Genomic DNA, 15,316 nt, shown 5'->3' with positions numbered 1-15,316 from the left:
CTTAATATTCCTTGATATTCTAAGCCTAGCCAGGCATGGTGTTGCACGCTTGTAATCCCAGCACTTGGGAGGCTGAGACGGGGAAGCCAGCCTCAGCTACTGAGTGAGGCTCTCAGCAACTTAAACTTAGTGAGACCCTGTTTCCAAATAAAATATAAAATATGTCTGGGAATGTGGCCCAGAGGGAGAAAAGCCCCTGGGTTCCACCTCTAGTACCAAAAAAAAAAAAAAAAAAAAAAAAGAATATATCTAAGCCTATTTCCTTACTCTTTAAATAGGACTGATAAAGTCAGACCTGGTGGTACATGCTTGTACTCCCAAGACTTGGGAGGCTGAGACAGGAGGATCACAGGTTTGTAGCAAGCCTCAGTAACTCAGTGAGACCCTACACAACTTAGTAAGGCCCTGTTTCAAAATAAAAAAATTTAGCCGGGCGTGGTGGCGCACGCTTGTAATCCCCGCGCTTGGGAGGCAGAGACAGGAGAATTGCGCAGGTTCGAAGCCAGCCGCGCGCGCTGGCTTATGAGACCCTGTTTCCAAATAAAAAAGTATGAAAAATAGGTCTGGGAGTGTAGCCCGGAGGTAGAAGGGCTTCCCGGAACCCCAGTACCACCAAAATAAATAAATAAATAAATAAATAAATAAATAAATAAATAAATAAAATAAAATATAAATAAATAAATAATAAAAAAAAAATTTTAAAAAAGGGCTGGGGATGTAGCTTGGAGGTAGAATGCCCTTGGGTTTAATCTCTCCAGTACCCCCAAAATAAATATATAAATAAATAAGCAGGACTGATAAAAATATACTGCTGCCAGGTGTGTTGGCACATGCCTGTAATCCCAGTACTTGAGAGGCTAAGACAGGGTGATTGCAGTTTCTAGGCCAGCGTCAGTAACTTACGGAGGCCCTCAGCAATTTAGCAAGACCCTGATTCAAAATTTAAAAAAAATTAGTTGGGTGTGGTGGCACATGCCTGTAATAACCGTACTTGGGAGGCTGAGAAAGGAGAATTATAAGTTTGAGGCCAGCCTCAACAACCTAGTGAGACTCTGTTTCAAAAAGAAAAAAATATGCTTGGAGGTATAGTTCAGGAGTAGAATGACCTTAGATCTAATCCTGGATATTACAAAAAATAAATAAATCATTAACAGATTAATAAACAAACCACCATATGTAGTGGTGCACACCTGTAATCCCAGTACTTAAGAGGCTGAGACAGGAGAATCACAGGTTCAAAACCAGCCTCAGCAACTTAGCAAGGCTGTCAGTAACTTAATGAGACCCTGTTTCCAAATAAAAAATATAATAGGGCTGGAGGTGTATCTTGCAAGTAGAATACTCCTGGGTTCAATCCCCAGCACCACAAAAACAAACAAAATAAGTAAAAGGGCTGGGGGTATAGCTCAGAGGTAGGATGTCCCTGGGTTGAATCCCAAGTACCACAAATAAAATGAATAAACAAAGAAAACCTACATTACAGATTTGCAGTAAAGCTCACAACCAAAACGAGATGTCGATAAAAGTACTTGAATACTTTCCAGTGCTATACAAATTAAAGCACTATTACTACCACCCCAGTGACAGCAAAAGTGAACGCCGCCTGTGGGGCTGACAGTAAACCAAACCTAAGAGGTTACTGCGGGTGGACGCGCTCGCTCCCGGCCCACCGCGGAAACACCAGCTGGTGCTGTCTACATGTCCCCAAGAACACCTCGGTGGGGGACACATGGGAATTAATATAATTATGAGGTGTCTGACCCGCAAATGATTAAGCAGCCTGAGTCCCATAAGAAGAAAAGTGTGTGTTACTGATAATCAGTTTCCATCTGGAAGGCTAGCAAAATCCTGTCAAAGAGAAAGACGCAGGCTATCATGAAGTGCGAGGTGCTAAAAATCCCAGGTGATCTTTGTGTTATGTTCTTGACTGGCTCCAGTTCCAAGATTTTATAATTTTTTTGTTCTGTTTGCTTAGTTTCAAGTTTACAACTTCACAATGATCCAGATTGTAGGGCGTATTGAATATGTTTTTTGGGGCTAAAGGGCTATTTTTTGAAAAGCTAAAAAAAAAAAAAATTAAAAATAAAATAAAAACGATTCCAGATTCCTAAGTAAAAACTGAGCTAAAATTTAATATTCCAGAAGGATGTTTTGGATGAAGGCTAGTAACTAATTGCCATTTACTGTAGCCTACAATTGTTGAACAACTACAATGTTCTAGGCATTGTGCCAAGTTTTCCACACTAAAAAATAAACTTAGGCTGGTCTGGTGGCACCTGCCTGTAATCCCAGTACTTGGCCGACTGAGACTGGAGGATCATAGGTTTGAAGCTAGCCTTAGCAACTAAGTGAGACCCTCAACAACTTAGTGAGACCCTATTTAAAAAAAAAAAAAGTTCTAATTCCACTCTACAGCTATTTGTATTGCCATTCTGCAGATGAGAAAACAGAGGCCCAGATGTGAACTTCCCCAAAAGTCACATGGCCAACGGGAGGCTTGGGCTCAGGATGCTGACTGTATCTGCGCTCTTTCTGTGAAGAAGCAGGATCGTCCTGGGGCAAAATCTCTGAAGTCTACCCTAAGGGACCCTTCCTGGTTGAGCTCAAGAAAGAAACGGAAAGAGCGGCTTGGAATTGATATTCCTACTGTAAGAACAGAACTGACCATGAACGACTAGGTGGCAGATCTAACCAGAACACAGGGAATGGACCTGAAGTGAGTGGCTGGGCGCCTCTTCACCCCCACGCCCCTTTATTTGGTGGGACTGGGCACTAAACTCAGCAAATTCTACCTCTGAGCCATGCTCCCAGCCCTATTTTATTTTTTATTTTGAAAAGGGGTCTCACTAAATGGCTGAGGCTGCCCTCAAACTTGTGAACTTCCTGTTTCAACCTCCCAAGTACTGAGACTACAACTGTGTGCCACCACACCTGGCTCATCTCACCTTTTTTGTGATGTTGAGGCTAGAACCTAGGGCAGGTGTATGCTAGGCAAACACTCTAACACTGAGCTACTTCCCCAGACCTCCTCCCTTTCTTTTGTAAATAATTCACAGGAGTGGTGGCGCATGCCTGCAATTCCATTGGGAGACTGAGACAGGAGAATCACAGGTTCAAGGACAGCCTCAGAAAGTACTGAGAGTTTCATCAACCTAGTGAGAACCAGCTTCAAAATTTAAAAAAAAAAAAAAAAAAGAACTGGGGGTATAGCTCAGAGGTAGAATATCCCTAGATTCCATCCCCAGTAACACACACACACACACACACACACACACACACACACACACACACACAATAAAGCCAGGCATGGTGACACATGCTTGTAATCCTAGCATTTGGAAGGCTGAGACAGGGAGGATCTAGATTCAAGGACAGCCTCAGCTACTTAGTGAGGCCCTTTGCAACTCAGTGAGACCCTGTTTCAAATGAAAGAATAAAAAATAAGGCTGAAGGTATAGCTTGGAGGCAGAATGTTCCTGGGTCCCATTCCCAGTACCGCAAATAAATAAATAATAACTCCCCTCCCCTGGTAAGCAATTCAGCGTCTTATAGAACTAGACACTGAGTTAGAACTTCAGTGAATGTTAGCTAAGAACAAGATGGAATACCCGTCCTGAAGCTCCCATGGCTATTTCTGTTTTCTTACCTTCATTTTCTCTCCGATTGTCTTGCTACATAAGTTCTTCAACTTGTTCAAGTTGTCTGCCCGAAATCTACCTAAGAATAAAGAAGCCAAGTAAATGAAGAAGAGATGCGCATCATTAAGACTCCCTTGTCATAGCGCTGTGGTGTTTGCTATGGTTTGGATAAGTGTCCCCGAAAGCCCCGCAGCAACTTAGTGAGACCCTGTTTTATTTACTTATTTACTTACTTACTTACTTATTTATTTATTTATTTATTTATTTATTTATTTATTTATTTATTTTGCGGGTCTGGGGGTGGAACCCAGGGGCATTCGACCTCCCAGCTACACCCCCAGCCCTATTTTTATTCTTTATTTTGAAACAGGGTCTCTCACTAAATAGCTGAGGCTGCCCGCAAACCACAATCCTCAGGTCTCAGCCTCCCAAATGCTGGGATTACAAGCGTGCGCCACCATGCCCGGCTTTATAATCTTTAATTTCTCTTAGCAATGTTTTGCAGTTTTTGGTGTAGAGGTCTTGTATGCCATTCACATCTCCAATTATCTGATTCTTTTTCATTGTTACACACACACACACACACACACACACACACACACACACACACACACACCAGATTCTGTATATTCAGTGGTCTTGGGGGTTACTGGGAATTGAACCCAGGGATTTCTAAATCTGAGCTACTCTCTTTATATTTTGGTTTGAAATTGTGTCACTAGGTTGCTGAGAGCCTAGCTAAATTGCTGAGGTTGGTTTTCAATCTGCAATCCTCCTGTCTCCTTACTTCACATGGCATAGCCTGTAGCATGATTTAATCAAAGGTGATGATAACTGACACCCTGCTGTAGTCCTAACCGCAAGGGGAAACTTTCAGTAGTTCATCATTAAGAAACATGTTAAGCCAGGCGTGGTGGCGCACGCTTGTAATCCCAGCATTCGGGAGGCTGAGGCTAGAGGCTCGCGGTTTGCGGACAGCCTCAGCTACTTAGTGAGGCCCTCTGCAACTCAGTGAGACTCGGTTTCAAAATAAAGAATAAAAAGTAGGGCAAGGGGTGTAGCTCGGAGGTCGAATGCCTCTGGGTTCCATCCCCAGACCCACAAATAATTGATTAATGAAAAAAGGGGCTGAGGAGTGTATCTCAGAGGTAGAAAGTCCCGAGTTCAGTCTCCAATACCATAAATAAATTAAATAAATAAATAAATAAATAAATCCATAATGAAACAGCACTGTATCCATCAGAATAGCTAAATTAAAAGACTGCCAATTTTGCCAAATATTGGCAAAAATGTAGAGCAACTGGAACTCCAATTTTGCTAGTGAGAATACCAATCACTGCCACCACTTTGACAGTATCCACTAAATCCAAACAAGCGCCCACCCTAGAGCCAGCATTTCCATTCCTGGGTATCTAGGTAACAAAACAGGCGCGTATGCCTACTTGAACAATACATAAGACAAGGCTGGGGTGCATCTCATGGTAGAGCAAAATGTGTGAGGCCCAGGTTTCAGCCCCCCCCCCAAATATACATGTTTTCACTACAATAAAGGTGATAGCCTATGAGGTGATAGATACGTTAAATGGTTTAACTTAATTATTCCACATTGTAAATCATACCATTACTTAATTTATTTATTGTAGTACTAGGGAATGAACCCAGGGACACTGTACCTCTGAGCTGCACCTCCAGCCCTATATTATTTTTATTTATTTATTTATTTATTGGTGGTATTGGGAGTGGAACTCAGAGGCTTTCTACCTCTGGGCTATACTCCCAGACCTATTTTATCTTTTACTTAGAAACAGGGTCTCACTAAGTTGCTGAGAGCCTCACTCAGTAGCTAAGGCTGGCTTCAAACCTGTGTGATCCTCCTGTCTCAGCCTCCCAAGAGCAGGGATGACAAGAGTGCTGCCACCACGCCCAACTCTATTATTTTTATTTTGAAACAGAGTCTCAATAGGTCGATGAGAGTCTCACTATTTGCTAAGGCTGTCCTTGAACCTGAGATCCTCCTGTTTCAGCCTCCCAAGTACTGATTACAAGTGATCTTCCTGTCTCACCCTCTCAAGTCCTGGGATTACAAACGTAGGCCACTCTGCTCAGCACTTTTACTTTTGGTGGTACTAAGGATTGAACCCAGGGGCATTGTACCTCTAAGTTATGGCATGGTGGTTTCCAACCTTCAATCTTTCTGCCTCAGCTTTCCAAGTACTGGGTTTATGGGCGTGTACCACTGCATGGGCTATACCATTACTTTGTACCTCATAAATTTATACAACTATAATGTGTTAATTTAAAATAGCTTTTCTTTCTTTCTTTCTTTCTTTCTTTCTTTCTTTCTTTCTTTCTGTACTGGGGATGGAACCAAGAGGCATTCTACCTCCGAGCTACAATCTTCAGCCCTATTTTTTATTCCTTATTTTGGAACAGCATCTCACCGAGCTGCAGAGGGCCTCACCAAGTAGCTGAGGCTGTCCTTGAACTGCCATGCTCCTGTCTCACCCTCCCAAATGCTGGGATTATAAGTATGCACTACCATACCTGGCTTACTTTTTCTTTTGTAGTGGTGCTGAGAATTGAACACAGTGGCCTTCTACCTTCAAGCCACACCCCAGCTCTATTTTATTTTTTTATTTGGAAACAGAGTCTAAGTTGCTGAGGCTGGCTTCGAACCTGTGATCCTCTTGTCTCAGCCTTCCAAGTACTGTGGTTATAGGCATGAGCTACCACCTGGCAATTAAGATTTTTTAAAGAATATACATAGGAGCCAGACGTGGTGGTGTATGCTAGTAATCCCAACATTCTGGAGGCTGGGACAGGAGGATCGCAGTTCGTGGACAGTCTCAGCTACTTAGTGAGGTCCTTTGAAAAAAATAGGACTGGGGGTGTAGCTCAAAAGTAGAACGCCCCTGGGTTCCATCCCCGGTACCAGAAAAACAAAACAAACAAACAAAAACGGATATACATAGGCCATGTATGGCGGTGCACACCTGGAATTCCAGTACTTGGAGGCTGAAACAGGAGGATCGTAGGTTTGAGGATAGACTCAGCAAGTAGTGAGACTCTATTCAACCTCTGAGACCCTGTTTCCAAATAAAAATAAAATAGGCTGTATCTTGGAGGTAGAATGCCCCTACCTTGGGGCATCATATTAGAGTTTAATCCCCAATGCCACCACCACCACCTCAACAGAAGAAAACCTAGAGCTGAAATATATGTCAGTGGTAGAAGGCCTGCTAGTATGTGCTAAGCCCAGGTTCCATCCCTAGCACCAAAAAAAAAAAAAAAAAAGAATGTACACAGAAGCTAATTCATAATACCCTCAAATTGGTAACAACCCACTTTGCACAGATGGCATTATGTAAATATACCAATCAAATCTACTGGGATATTTACATAATGGAGTGGTGTTCAGCAGTGAACACGAACCACCTAGTGTGCATTTTTGTTTTTGCTTTGTGGTGCTGGGGATTGAACCCAGGGGTACTCTATCTTTGAGCTACACCCCCAGCCCTATACTATTTATTAATTTGGAAACAAGGCCTCACTCAATTGCTGAGGCTGGCTTTGAACTTGCAATCCACTTGTCTCAGCCTCACAAACACTGGGATTACAGGTGTGTGCCACTGGGCCCAGCTTGCATGTGTTTTTGAAAGAAGCCATTTTTTTTTTTTTTTTGGTGGTACTGGGGGTAAAACCTAGGGGCTTTTTTCTACCTCCGGGCTATACTCCCAGACCTAGTTTATATTTTATTTGGAAACAGGGTCTCACTAAGTTGCAGAGGGCCTCACTTAAGTAGCTGAGGCTGGCTTCGAACCTGTGCGATCCTCCTGTCTCAGCCTCCCAAGCGCTGGGATTACAAGCGTGCGCCACCACGCCCGGCAAAAGAAGCCATTTTTTACAAAAGTATATACTAAGACTATCTAAAGTTCAAAATCAGGCAAAAGTATTTATGGTGACAGAGGTTAGGATACTATTAGATTGACTGGAAAGGGATATGCGAGAGCCTAACAGCATGATAAAAATGTGTTACATTTTTGTTTTATTAGTACTAGGGATTGAACTCAGGAGCATTCTACCTCTGGGCTACAGGTCCACCCCTACTTTACTTTTATTTGGAAACAGGGTCTTGCTAGGTTGACGAGTCTCACTACTTGGTGAGACTGTCCTTGAACCTTTGATCCTCCTGTCTCAGCCTCCACGTGTGCCACCATGTCTGGCTTGTGTTAGACTTTCATCTGGATGGATGAACTTTAATTTATACATAGGTGTACAGAGTTGTAAATTAATCAACGTATACTTTATTGTATATATTACATCTCAATAAAATCAGTCCAGAAATGGCATATATAAAATAATATAAATGCTATAAAAGAGTTAGGAGATAATATATGGAGAACAGCGAACAAATGAAGTCAACATGGTAGCCTCTAGCCACATGACTGTGGAGCATTTTAAATGTGGCTAGCTGAGTTGAGATGCGCTATAAGTGCGAAATGTACACTGTACTTTTAAGACTTGCATAAAAAACAAAGAATACAGCCGGGCACGGTGGTACACATTTCTAATCCCCACACCTGGGAGACTGAGACAGGAGGATCGCACAGGTTGGAAGCCAGCCTCAAATACTTAGTCAGGCTCTCGGCAACTTAGTGAGACCCTGTTTCCAAATAAAGTATAAAATAGGTCTAGGAGTATAGCCGGAGGTAGAAAGCCCCTGGGTTCCACCCCCAGTACCACCAAAAAATAAAAATAAAAAAACCAAAGAATACAGATTATCCTAGTAAGTTTTTTATATTGATTAAACATTGAAAAAACAATTTTGGATATACTATTTTGAATAAAACATATTACCAAGATTAATTTTACCTTTTCTTTTTATTTTTGTGATACTGGGTATTGAACCCAGGGACGTTCTATTTCCGAGCTATACCCCTAGCCCTTTTTTTTAAAATTTATTTTAATTAATTTTTTGTGGTACTGGGGATAGAACCCAGGGGCATTCTACCTCCGAGCTATACCCCACCCCTATTTTTTTTTATTCTTTATTTTGAAACAGGTCTCACTGAATTGCAAAGGGCCTAAGTAGTAGCTGAGGCTGTCCGTGAACCACGATCCTCCTGTCTCAGCTTCCCAAATGCTGGGATGACAAGCGTGTGCCACGCTGCCTGGCTATTTTTTGTTTTTGAAACAGGGTCTTGCTAGGTTGCTGAGAGTCTCTATACTTGCTGAGGCTGCTTCTGAACCTTCGATCTTCCTGTCTTGGCCTTCCAAGTACTGGAATTACAGGGGTGTGCCACCATGGCTGGCTCGCCTGCTTCTCTTTATATGTTTAGACTACAAGCAAATGTACAGTTACCCATGTGGCTCACACCCTAATCTATGAGTGCTATGATAAGGTTGAGTGCCACTCTAAAATGAGGCCCGCAAGTAGAAGAATTAGGTTTGTACTCTAGACAGATCAGACGCTCCAGGCCTGGCCTCTGCCTGGGGAGAATCAGTGTGAAACTGAAAGCGGTGAGAAAGCGATTCCACTCGCCACCCATGATGGGGGCCGGGCTCAAGGCATGTACATAAGGGTTATAAGGAAACAAAAACTTCAACTGATGATAAAAAAAAGAAATCTCATTAGGCTAGCACATTTGGGGGAGAAGAGAATTCCTGGGGTTGGCAGAAGACGTCAAGAGACATGGAAAATGTGAGGCCCTGGGTTCAATCCCAGCACAGCAAAAACAAGAAGCATACATGGAAATCTGATGGGTTAGGGAGCAGACAAGCCACATAGGCCCAAATGTGGCCTCACTGTGCAACTCTGAGTTAAAAGAAGAAATCACAGTTCAAATCTCTGGAATTAGAAGAGTTGTAGTAAATCCAATGTGGTGTTTTTATGACTCCAAGTCACTGCAGACTCCTGTAATTCTCTCCAGGGCCCAACGGCATGTTGGGAGCCTCCAGGGAGATGAACAGATATGGCTGTAATGGAGGCCTGGGAAGCTTTCTGTGCCCTCACCAGGGAGCATCATCGGAGCTCTTACTAAGGCTCTGGCTATAGTAAGTCTGCAGTGAGTCCTCACTGCAGCGGATGACAGAACCTCATCCTCTGCTATGAAGTTCAATTATTATTATTATTATTATTATTATTTTGTGGTACTGGGGATGGAACCCAGAGGCATTCTACCTCTGAGATACACCCCCAGCCCTATTTTTTTATTCTTTATTTTGAAACAGGGTCTCACTGGTTGCAAAGGACCTAAGTAGTAGCTGAGGCTGTCTGTGAACCATGATCCTCCTATCTCAGCGTCCCAAATGCTAGGATTATAAGCGTGCGCTACTACGCCTGGCTGAAGTTCATTTTTTTTTTTTTTTTTTTTTTTTGTGGTACTGGGAGTGGAACCCAGGGGCTTTTCTATCTCCGGGCAATACTCCCAGTCCTATTTTATACTTTATTTGGAAACAGGGTCTCACTGAGTTGCTGAGAGACTCACTCAGTAGCTGATGTTGGCTTCGAACCTGTGCGATCCTCCTGTCCCAACCTCCCAAGCGCGGGGATTACAAGTGTGCGCCACCACGCCCAGCAGAAGTTCAAAATTTAAGAGAACCTTGATACAAGATCTGCCAAAGACCAACTTGAACAGCCAAGGGATTGAGAAAATAATGAATTCCCTTTGGATGCAAAAAGAATGTTGGAAAGGGTTGTCACATAGAAAATACTCAAATTAATAGTTGCACTGAAAATATACTACAGCTGGGTGTGATGGCACATACCTGTTATCTCAATACTTGGGAGGCTGAGGCAGGAGAATCATGGTTTTGAGGCCAGTGTGCTGTAACTTAGCAAGACCCTGTTTCAAAATAAAAAATAAAATAGGGCTGAGGGTGTGGCTCAGAAGTAGAGAGCACCTGGGTTCAATCTCCAGTACCACAAAAAAAAAAAAAAAAACCCTCAACAGATGATACTCACACATCTGAAAAACCTTTATCAAGCCCTTACCAAAGACCAGGTGCAGTGCTAGGTACTGGAATTTTATGTATAATTTGTGTATGTGTATACATATTAAATAAAAATTAGAGGAGACCATTGTTTTAGACTAGGCTACCACACCAGGCCCCAGCAAATCAGACTAAAAATTAAGACTGTAGCCAGGGGTGATGGCGCACACTTGTAATCCCAGGCTTGTAATCCCAGCATTCAGGAGGCCGAGACTGGAGGACTGCAGTTTGCAGACAGCCTTAGCTACTTAGTGAGACTGTCTGAAAATTAGTGAGAACCTGTTTCAAAATAAAGAATAGAATATAGGGCAGAGGGTATAGCTCGGAGGTCGAATGCCCCTGGGTTCCATCCTAGACCCGTTTAAAAACAAACAAACAAAAATGACTGTAGACATCTATGCTGAAGTTCCACATCATCAATCTGAAACTAAATTGTTATCTGACCTTCCCAGAAATTAGGAGAAAACAAATTTCCTATGTAAGCCAGTTTCATTCAACATGACAATGAAGTTTCCTCAGCTTTAAGCATTACCAAAATAATCTGATGTTAACCAGTAAGTTATATTTCTATTGTTCTCTTTCCCTGTCCTCATCTTACAGGGAAAGCAACCTTATTTATTTATTTATTTATTTATTTATTTATTTATTATTTATGTGTGTGTGTGTGTGTGTGTGTGTGTGTTACTAGGGATGAAACCCAGGGGCATTCTACCTCCAAGCTACACCCCCAGCCCTATTTTTGTTTTTATTCTTTATTTTGAAACAGAATCTCACTGAGTTACAAAGGGCCTCACTAAGTAGCTGAGGCTGTCTGCAACCGGGATCCTCCTGTCTCAGCCTCCTGAATGCTGGGATTACAAGCGTGCGCCACCATGCCCGGATGCTTTATTCTTTGTTTCCGCTTTCTGTACAAAACCTATCTCTTATGCTCAGCTCACAGGAATGTTTATTTTACAGAATGATGGATTACTGATTCTAAACTTGCAAAATAAAGCAAATTAAGACTTTTAAGTTGTTGTAATCTTGTCCTCTGACATATATATGTATGTTTTACATATACATGTTTTATATATACATACATATGGTTTATATATGTGTATGTGTGTGTATATATATGTATATATGTATATATGACCAAATCTTTGTCCCGAAAGAACTCATCTCATATCCATTTGTCAGATATGAGAAAAAACTTCCCACAGATTTGTATGTTATACACAACATTCAGTCATTTCACAGCTAACATCTGGGCTGATAGAACAATCTGATACTTCTGATTCCATAAAATATTGCTCAGTATATTTTTGTCCTACACAAAAACATTTGGCAAATTTCAATTCCACTGCAACTCAAAACTTCAGATTCAAGTGTGGACTCTCCCAAACTATATTAGCACGATCCCTAAGAGATACAAAATCAGCAGACAACTCAAGTTAAACACTTTTTTGTTTAGCCGGGCATGGTGGCACATGCTTGTAATCCCCGCGCTTGGGAAGCTGAGACAGGAGGATCGCACGGGTTCGAAGCCAGCCTCAGCTACTTAGTGAGGCTCTCAGCTACTTAGTGAGGCTCTCAGCAACTTAGTGAGACCCTGTTTCCAAATAAAATATAAAAAAGGTCTGGGAGTATAGCCCAGAGGTAGAAAGCCTCTGGGTTCCACCCCCAGTACCACCAAAAAACAAAAAAACCCACTTTTTTGTTTTATACCTAACACCTTATAAGTTTAGGAAAATCAATTTCCCTAATAGAAATTCATCACGCTGTTGCATAGCAACTGCCTTTGCAGCATGCTGGCCTAAACCTGGCTCTCAGCTGGTTGCAGACATATTGCATCAGACAAAATGGATCACATGTGCTTGACAACATCCGGCCACCACTGACCACTCTAGTCTAGGCTGAAATTGACAGGCAGAGTTCGATAGTTTTATTTAGCTTGTGAAAGAAGTTTCTGGTTTTTTGCCCCTTTTCCAGAAGCTCCCACAAATCATAAACAACTTCGATAATTACAAGCTTTTTTTTTAAATTTTCATTACGGCACCCTTCCTTTCCTGTCTGACCTGCCATACAAAGGACTCCTGATTCTTAAAGGTATACCCATAGGTCAGAAGGAGGGCCTTTCGCAATGCTCTGGGGTCACTGTTTTTAGCCTGGAGTGGCTTCCACAGTCCCCAAATGCTTCTGACATAGGGGGAGTAGACCTACTGTGCTTCAGATGTGACTCAACCTCTGGCAACAGCCTTTAGTGGTTTCAAAACAGAGGACCAGGCTGTGGCCATGCTAAAGATGAGAAAAGACACCCCACCCCTACCAAACCTCCCGCTCGGGTTTTCTTCTGGCCGGCCCAGATGACAGCTCCCGAGGCGCATGCGCCGCGCTCCTTCCCAGCGGCAAAGGCAGCGACCGGCACTGAGCACGCGCGGAGGACCCTGCGCCGCCCGAGCCGGGGAAAGTGGGATGACTCCGGCTCCCAGCCTGTGTTTTGGGGACAGGAGGGTCTTGGAGCCACCGAAGCCCAAGAGGGCATCTGACGAAGGGTGGAAACCGTGGCCTCTGGAGCAGTGACTGGACTCGAGAAGAGGCTACGTTTAGGATTAGAGGGCTACCCCGCGCATCCCGGCACTTACATCGTCGCCACTCGCTGTCTGCCTTCACCAGCTGATCCACCAGTCCCGGGTCCTTGAAGCGCTTCTCCTGCGTCTCTCGGATGAGGGCTGGGTCCCCTCCCTTATCCACCCGAAACAAATCCAGATCTAGCACCATCTTCCTATCTTCTGGGCCAACACTCTGGGGAAGCAAGGAGCAGTACCGCAGCAGCCACCCGGTGACGGACGCACTGCGCCTGCGCGCCGATCCACCCTCCCGGCGCATGCGCGGCGGACACGCGCGGGCGCCCCCTCTCGGCCGGAAGCGGCGTGGTGCGTGGGCGTGTCCTCCTTAGTTCCTGTAAGGGCTCAGAGCGCATTTTGTTTAAGTGTGGATGCTTGTTTCCTCCTACTGTTGAATGGCATATTTCAGGCTCTTCTCTGATTCTCTGATTCCTGACCTGAAAGTTGGCTCACCCGCAAATTCCAGTTTTCTTCTCATGAGGTTGGGCGCTTCACTAAACCTTCTCCCTGAATCTCTGCTTTCTACCTTGGAGCTGTCAAGGGAGAAGGGTTGATTCCTCAACCCAAGATTGGCAGGGTCCTTGGCTTACATGAGGACAAAATTTCAGCTCAGAGAGCCGGGTGTGGTGGCGCACGCTTTTAATCCCAGCATTTCGGAGGCTGAGGCAGGAGGGTTCGTGGACAGCCTCAGCTACTTAGTGAGGCCCTCCGCAACTTAGACCCTGTATCCAAATAAAGAATAAAAAATTGGGCTAGGAGTCTAACACACACACACACACACACACACACACACACACACACACACACACAGAATTTCAGCTCACGCCAGTCAGAGACATAGAGCTTAATTTAGGAAAGTAAGAAATACACATTGAAGGGAGAATGCGGGCCACCCCAAAAGTGAGAAAGGCCTTTTGGGGGTTCATGGCTCCTCTTTTTTGTGATACTGGAGATTGAACCCAGGAACATTCTGCCTCTGAACTACACCCCCAGTCCCGTTTTATTTTTTATTTGGAAACAGGGTCTTGCTAAGCTTGCTGAGGCTATCCTCCAGCCTGTGATCCTCCTGTCTTAGCCTCCCAAGTACTAGGTACACAGGCATGCACCACCGTGTCCAGCTCATGACTCTTCTTTTAAAAGAAACTTTGGGGGAGGGCAGGCATGTTAACGTATGTGAGAGGTGGCTTCTGGTGGTCTGGTCATTCTCAGACTTTTTAGGATAATTGTGGTCTCCATTATCTGATCAGTAGATAAGATCCAACGCCCCTAAAGTCATAGGTTTCTCAAGATATGGTATCTGTCTTTGTTAATCATTCCCAAGGTATAGTTTCATTCTTTCCTTTTTTTAAAATTTTTTATTTGTGGTGCTAGAGATTGAATCTAGGGGGCATTCTACCTCTGAGCTACATCCCCAGCCCTATTTTTTATTCATCATCATCATCATCATCATCATTATTATTTTGCGGGTCTGGGGATAGAACCCAGGGGCAACCTCCGAGCTACACCCCCTGCCCTATTTTTTATTCTTTATTCTGAAGCAGGGTCTCACTAAGTTGCAGAGGGCCTCACTAAGTAGCTGATGCTGTCCACGAACCACAATCCTCCTGTCTCAGCCTTCCCAATGCTGGGATTACAAGCGTGCGCCACCACGCCCGGCTTTATTCTTTATTTTGAAATAGGGTCTCACTAAGTAGCCGAGGCTGGCCACAAGCCTGGGTCCTCCTTGTCTCAGCCTCCCAAGTACTGGGATTTCACCTGTCTTTCCTTAACTTTTAAGATTTAAGATTTACTAATTTCCCAGGAATTTGGGGGAGACAAGCCTGGTTTGGGGAGTAAAGGTATGAGACACCAGGTTGTTAAAGTTATATTTACTTTTTCCTGTCTGTCTTCTTTCTGCCTATTTATGTTATTTCTTCTATCCTGCATCAATACAAGAGTAGAGCTACATATTTTTGTCAGTAGGATTACCTCAATTTAAGATTCCTGCTCTCCTGCCTCACAGCTGGAATGCCTTTTTCTTTTTTCTTTCTTTCCTTTTCGGCACTGGGGATTGAACTCAAGGGCTTTCTACCTCCAAGC

General features: G+C 43.5%; 1 protein-coding gene across 2 annotated transcripts in view; it reads right to left on the bottom strand.

Moving 5' to 3' along the window:
* Positions 1–13,391, bottom strand: part of SARS1 (seryl-tRNA synthetase 1) — a gene marked incomplete at both ends in the record, with an annotated part of 28,422 nt that extends 15,031 nt beyond the window's left edge. For both annotated transcript variants that reach the window (XM_080693330.1, XM_080693331.1), the window contains 2 exons: positions 3,647–3,713; positions 13,252–13,391. In XM_080693330.1, coding sequence (XP_080549456.1) covers positions 3,647–3,713; positions 13,252–13,391 — 207 coding nt within the window. The remainder of the gene's footprint in view (positions 1–3,646; positions 3,714–13,251) is intronic.
* Between the last annotated feature and the right edge of the window lie 1,925 nt (positions 13,392–15,316).

Source organism: Muscardinus avellanarius (genome assembly GCF_963383645.1).
Source record: "Muscardinus avellanarius genome assembly, chromosome: 3".
Taxonomy (NCBI): domain Eukaryota; kingdom Metazoa; phylum Chordata; class Mammalia; order Rodentia; family Gliridae; genus Muscardinus; species Muscardinus avellanarius.
The sequence above is the reverse complement of the archived record's forward strand: the minus strand, read 5'-3'. Positions and strand labels throughout refer to the sequence as shown.